Source organism: Ranitomeya imitator, chromosome 10, assembly GCF_032444005.1.
Source record: "Ranitomeya imitator isolate aRanImi1 chromosome 10, aRanImi1.pri, whole genome shotgun sequence".
NCBI classification, from domain to species: Eukaryota; Metazoa; Chordata; class Amphibia; order Anura; family Dendrobatidae; genus Ranitomeya; species Ranitomeya imitator.
In genome coordinates, this window is record NC_091291.1 from 20,909,053 (window position 1) to 20,916,081 (window position 7,029).

Sequence of the window (7,029 nt, forward strand, 5' to 3'; positions counted from 1 at the left end):
GGGGATTTAAGCAGGAGCTGGGAATAGAGCTCTGCCTTTGGTCACATCCACATCATGGAGAGTGATGGTGAGCGGCAGCTTCAGTTGCCGGAGGACGTGCGACAAAAGCCCACGGAGAAGGAGCATGCCAGAAGTGACCAGTCCAGTCGTAAAAGCTCGTCCAAGCAGGGATCCAGAGCATCGACTGGCAAAGAACCCCCTCGTGTTCCGGTACCTTTTATGGCGTACACTGGTAAGAGATCTACGTGAATGCTCACTCAGTGACGCGGGCCCCTTATACTTTGTCATTTTAGGGAAAGAAAAGTGCAAAGTCGAAACATAAGGAGTGTGCCCTGTGTGAAGTCCCGTTACCAGATTCTTATATTAAAAAATTATGCGCCTCCTGTATACAACAGACGGTGAGGTCTACAGGAGTGGAGGGGTTGAGTGACATCAGGCTAGATAGATGGTATCACCCTTATTGTCCTCCCCTAGGTAGCGGAAGAATCTGCTTCTACGGCTAATCTGCGAGAGATGATCCGTACAGAAGTAAGGGAATCCCTGCGGTCTATGTCCCAGGCGGGGAGTTCAAAACAGAGAACCTCGGTGATCTCTGATTCATCAGAGGAAGATAAGGATGAAGGTTCCTATGGCTCAAATCTCTCTTCCTCGTCATCAGAAGAGGAATCTGGCCGATTCTGTCTGCCTCTGGACCGGGTAGATAAATTAGTTAAGTCGGTCAGAGGTACGATGGGCCTAGAAGAACCTAAGACTCCGCTTTCCCGTCATCAACTAATGTTCAGTGGTTTGGAACACAAGAAGCGTAGGTCCTTCCCAGTGAATGATAAAATTCAAGACCTGATTCTCCGGGAATGGAAGAAACCGGAGAAGAAAGGCTCATTACCACCAGCCTTAAAACGCAGATATCCCTTTGAGGATACGACTGTGGATTCCTGGGACAAGGCCCCTAAATTAGATGCTGCGGTAGCAAAGGCATCAAAAAAGGCCGCATTACCTTTCGAAGATATGGGATCCCTTAAAGACCCCCTTGACAGGAAGGCGGATACCTTCCTTAAAGGTACCTGGGAGATGGCAGCCGGATCGTTGAGGCCAGCGGTGGCTGCGACTTGTACAGCCAGATCCCTAATGGTCTGGCTGGAACAGTTGGAATCCCAGCTTAAGGAAGGTGCTTCCAGAAGTTCCATTCTAAGTGCGCTTCCGGTGATTCAAGATGCTGCGGCTTTCCTGTCGGACGCGTCGGTCGATTCGGTCAGGATGGCGGCCAGAGCAGCAGGACTCTCCAACGCGGCTCGTAGAGCCCTGTGGTTGAAATGTTGGTCGGGTGACATTCAATCAAGGTCCAAATTATGCGCTATCCCATGCAAAGGGGAATACCTCTTCGGACCAACCTTGGATGACCTGCTTGAAAAGGCTGGAGATGACAAGAAAAAATTCCCGAGTTTGTCATCATCTTCTTATCGGCGTCCATTCAACAGGAGGAGATTTGGTCGCGGAAGGAAGCGCGCATCCTCACCCGCTAGAGAGAATTTTAGATGGGAGGATAGACGCAGGAGAGGTACGGGTTACATGTTCCGCCGTTCCTCAAAAGAACGTAAGAAACCGGACCAATGACTAGCGATCCCTGTGGGAGGGAGATTGTCAGCCTTCTCTTCCGCATGGTCTAACATCTCAAATAGTGACTGGGTCCGAGGTATTATTTCAGAAGGTCTGAAATTAGAATTTATTCACTGGCCTCGGGATAAATTTATGTTAACCCCCTTACGTTCCTCCACTATTGAACAGACGGCTTTGGAGGCGGAAGTTGTGAGTTTATGCCTCAAAAACGTGCTGATTGAAGTTCCAGAGTCAGAAAGAGGGAGTGGATTCTACTCTCCCCTTTTTCTGATCCAGAAACCAGACAGATCATTTAGGACTATTATTAACCTTAAATCCCTGAATGAATACCTGGTTAAAGCCACATTTAAAATGGAGTCAATCAGCTCTGCAATTAAAATGTTGTTCAAACACTGCTTCATGGTAGTTGTGGACTTAAAAGATGCGTATTATCATGTTCCTATCCATGAAAACTTTCAGAGGTTTCTACGTGTGGCGGTGTCTATGGGGGGTATTGTTCGACATTTTCAATTTAGAGCCCTTCCCTTCGGCCTCTCAACGTCTCCCCGAGTATTCACTAAAGTAGTTGCGGAGGTCATGGCGCATTTACGTGAATCTGATATCCTCATAATCCCTTATCTGGATGATTTCCTGATAGTTGGGAACTCAGCAGACCATTGCCTTGCTCAGGTAAAAACAGCTATATCTAAGCTAGAGAATCTGGGCTGGATCGTGAATTATGAAAAATCCCGATTACAACCCCTAAAAAAACCAGAGATTCCTAGGTCTGCTGTTAGATTCCGAGTCTCAACAATGCTGTCTTCCAACTGATAAACTGCGCCATATCCAACAACAGGTATTAAAAGCAATTAAAGAACCAACCATGACTCTTAGACATGCTATGTCCTTGTTAGGTTCCCTAACTTCCTGTATTCCCGCCGTCCGTTGGGCCCAGTTCCACTCCAGACCTTTACAGTTTGACGTACTGAATTATGACAGTCTTACAGGGTTCCTTGCAGGGTCAGATGACATTGAGTCCAGAGGTTCTGACATCTCTTAGATGGTGGCTAAGGGAAGACAATCTGTCAGCAGGAGTTCCCTGGGTGACTCAAGTGACTCGGGTAGTTACGACGGACGCCAGCCCCACAGGGTGGGGGGCACACATGGGTGACGTGGTAGTCCAGGGTCTATGGGACCCCCAAACATCAGCCTCTTCTAATCAAAAGGAGTTGTTGGCGATTGAATTATCAATTAAGGAACTCCTCGTGTATCTACAGGGTCACCATGTCAAAATCCTCTCCGACAATCAGGTGGCAGTGGCCTACGTGAATCACCAAGGTGGAACACGCTCCGAGTCCCTGATGGAAATAGCGGACCGCCTGCTCCAGATAGCGGAAAACCATTTTCTATCTTTATCCGCAGTACATATAAAAGGGAAGGAAAATATAAAGGCGGACTTTCTAAGTCGAAACACCTTAAGACAAGGAGAGTGGTCTCTGAACACAAAAATCTTCAACCAGATTGTCCGCAGGTGGGGTCATCCAGAGGTGGACCTATTTGCCAACAAGGACAACAGAAAAACGAAAAAATTCTGTTCCTTGAATCCCAGGGAATATCCGCTGGTAGTGGATGCCTTCCTGATCAGATGGGATTTCCGGTTGGCTTATGCGTTTCCCCCGCTAAACCTGTTGCCTCTGGTGGTCAGAAAGATAAGGGAGGATCAAGCGAGAATCATACTGATCGCTCCGTTCTGGCCCCGAAGGGCTTGGTTCTCCTGGCTCAGGACCATGTCGGTGGAAGACCCCTGGGTACTGCCAGACATCCCGGACCTACTTCATCAAGGTCCGATCAACCATCCACAAGTGAAGGGTCTACATTTGACGGCTTGGTCTTTGAAAGGTCACTGTTAAAAAACAGAGGATTTTCTCCAAATCTCATTGATACCCTTATGAAGAGTAGAAAACTCATAACAACTAAGATCTACTCTAGAACTTGGAGGAAGTTTCTGGCCTCTTCAAATTTTAATATCGAAGAGGGTTTACCAATTAACCAGATTCTAGAATTCCTGCAGAGAGGGCTAGAGCTAAATCTATCCACGAGTACGCTAAAAGTACAAGTCTCAGCCCTAGGGGCCTTATTTTCTTGCAACATTGCTGGTAATTATTGGGTATCAAGGTTCATCAAAGCAGCTAGTAGATCCAGACCTATACACAGGAATAGGTCAATGCCTTGGGATCTTAACCTAGTCCTCTCAGCCTTGACTAAAGAACCGTTTGAGCCTTTACATTCAGCCTCACTTAAATTACTATCCCTCAAAACAGCATTTTTGGTGGCAATTACATCTGCTCGTAGGGTAGGAGACATACAGGCTCTTTCTAGGCTGTCCCCCTATACAGAGTTTCTACAGGACAGAGTAGTCCTCAGACCAGATCCAGCTTACTTACCAAAAGTGGCCTCAGAATTTCATAGATCTCAGGAGATAGTTCTACCATCATTTCTCCCTAATCCTTCTAATTCCAAAGAGGAGTTACTCCATACGTTAGATGTTAGGAGATGTCTCTTAGAATATATATCAGTCACTGATGCTTGGAAGAGAGAGGAGGCGTTGTTTCTATCTTTCCAAGGTCCCAGGAAAGGTCTTAGAGTGTCGAAGTACACGCTAGCGAAGTGGATTAGGGAGGCTATCTCTCTGGCTTATACTGCAGGTGGAGGTCCAGCTCCGCAGAATCTGAGGGCACATTCCACTCGGGCCATGGCTGCATCCTGGGCTGAGAGATCTGGAGTTTCCATCGACCAGATATGTAAGGCAGCTACGTGGTCATCCCCTTCCACCTTTTTCAAGCACTATAGGTTGGACTTGGGGTTCTCTTCTGATCTCACCTTCGGGTTAAGGGTGCTACAGGCTATAGTCCCTCCCTAAGGTAGTTTACATCTCTGTAATTCTCTCGTAGTGCTGTCATGGGAGTCCGAATAAAGCATTAAGCTACTTACTGGTAGCGGCATTTTTCGGAGGCCCATGACAGCACCCTTAATTCCCTCCCTATTTCACGTGGGGGTTGCACTTCCCATAATGTATATAATGAGATAGATAGATCTCACGTGTGGTATATAGTTCATTATGATTGATTATTTTTGGACATAAACTGTATATAATGTATGTTTGTGTGCTACTAACCGCGGTAGTCCTCTCAGGCTCTAATATACAACTGATGCATGGGGAGAGGTACCGCCCTTTTGTATCTGTAGGTTTCCTGTTCCTGAAGGGCGGATCCCCTCTCTCGTAGTGCTGTCATGGGCCTCCGAAAAATGCCGCTACCAGTAAGTAGCTTAATGCTTTTCATTAATGTTTGTGTCTCTGGGTATATCCCTATTTTAATGGATTATTAATAGTTATTTATGAGGGCTTTTTTCATGTTCACCAACAGTGAAAAGGAAAAGAAAATGTTTTACAAAATATGAAAAAAATAAAAATCTAAAAGTTCAAATCACCCTCCTTTCCCGCCATTTATGGTATTAAATAAATATATACACTGCTCAAAAAAAATAAAGCGAACACTAAAATCCCACATCCTAGATATCACTGAAAGAAATATTCCAGTTGTAAATCTCTATTCATTACATAGTGGAATGTGTTGAGAACAATAAAATCTAAAAATCATCAAAATAAATCACAACTAATATCCCACGGAGGTCTGGAGTTAAAATGATGCTCAAAATCATGGTGGAAATGAAGTTACAGGCTGATCCAACTTCAGTGGAAATGCCTCAAGACAAGAAAGTGATGCTCAGTAGTGTGTGTGGCCTCCATGTGCCTGTATGGCCTCCCTACAACGCCTGGGCATGCTCCTGATGTGTCGGCGGATGGTCTCCTGAGGGATCTCCTCCCAGACCTGGACTAAAGCATCCACCAACTCCTGGACAGTCTGTGGGGCAACGTGACATTGCTGGATGGTGCGAGACATGATGTCCCAGATGTGTTCAATCGGATTCAGGTCTGGAGAATGGGCGGGCAAGTCTATACCTTCAATGCCTTCATCTTGCAGGAACTGCTGACACACTGCAGCCACATGAGGTCTGGCATTGTCCTGCATTAGGAGGAACCCAGGGCCAACCGCACCAGCATATGGTCTCACAAGGGGTCTGAAGATCTCATCTCGGGATTTATTGGCAGTCAGGCTACCTCTGGTGAGCACATGGAGGGCTGTGCGGCCCTCTAAAGAAATGCCACCCCACAACATTACTGACCCACTGTCAAACCGGTCATGCTGAAGGATGTTGCAGGAAGCAGATCGCTCTCCTCGGCATCTCCAGACTGTCACATCTGTCACATGTGCTCAATGTGAACCTGCTTTCATCTGTGAAGAGCACAGGGCGCCAGTGGTGAATTTGCCAATCCTGGTGTTCTGCGGCAAATGCCAAGCGTCCTGCACAGTGTTGGGCTGTGAGCAGAACCTCCATCTTTGGACGTCGGGCACTCAGACCATCCTCATGGAATCGGTTTTTAACCATTTGTGCAGACACATGCACATTTGTGGCCTGCTGGAGGTAATTTTGCAGGGCTCTGGCAGTGCTCCATCTGTTGCTGTTTGCACAAAGGCTGAGGTAGCGGTCCTGCTGCTGGGTTGTTGCCCTCCTACGGCCCCCTCCACGTCTCCCGGTGTACTGGCTTGTCTCTTGGTAGCACCTCCAGCCTCTCGACATTACACTGACAGACACAGCAAACACCTTCTTGCCACAGCTCGCACTGATGTGCCATCCTGAATGAGCTGCAATAACTGAGCCACTTGTGTGATTTGTAGAGTCCGTCTCATGCTACCACGAGTGTGAAAGCTCAACCAACATTCAAGAGTGACCAAAACATCAGCCAGAAAGCATTGGTATTGAGATGTGGTCTATGGTCCCCACCTGCAGAACCGGTCCTTTATTGAGGGGGTCTTGATAATTGCCAATAATTTCCATCTGTTGTCTATTCCATTTGCACAACAGTATGTGAAATTGATTGTCAATCAGTGTTGCTTCCTAAGTGGACAGTTTGATCTCACAGAAGTTTGAATTACTTGGAGTTATATTCTGTTGTTTAAGTGATCCCTTTATTTTTTTGAGCAGTGTATATAGTATTACTACATTCACAAAAGTCTGATGCTTTAACCCCTTAATTACCAAAGGTATTTTTGGTTTTGCAGTTTTATTTTTTTGGTCCCCTTCTTCCCAGAGCCATAATTTTTTTTTTCAAAATGGCCACGTGAGGGCTTGTTTTTTGCAGGACAAGTTGTTCCAAGTGTGGTGAAGTTGCAAAAAAAAGTGCAATCTCACAGTGGTTTTCGATTTTGATTTTTCTGTTTGTTCACTTACAGCCAAAACTGACCTGCCATTATGATTCCCCAGGTCATTACGAGTTCATAGACACCAAACATGTCTAGATTCTTTTTTGTGTAA

The 7,029-nt window shown here is 46.2% G+C and overlaps 1 protein-coding gene across 1 annotated transcript; it reads left to right on the top strand.

The window, feature by feature from the left end:
- The first annotated feature begins 2,433 nt into the window (after positions 1 to 2,433).
- On the top strand, positions 2,434 to 4,929 carry LOC138650877 (uncharacterized). Its single transcript, XM_069740729.1, has 2 exons — positions 2,434 to 2,449; positions 2,630 to 4,929. The coding sequence occupies exon 2, from the start codon at positions 3,239 to 3,241 to the stop codon at positions 4,511 to 4,513; it is 1,275 nt and encodes a 424-aa protein (XP_069596830.1). The 5' UTR covers positions 2,434 to 2,449; positions 2,630 to 3,238; the 3' UTR covers positions 4,514 to 4,929.
- Positions 4,930 to 7,029: the final 2,100 nt, after the last annotated feature.

Excerpts from the sequence above, each read along its gene's own strand:
- LOC138650877 (XM_069740729.1), top strand. The coding sequence starts at position 3,239 with ATGGGATTTCCGGTTGGCTTATGCGTTTCCCCCGCTAAACCTGTTGCC.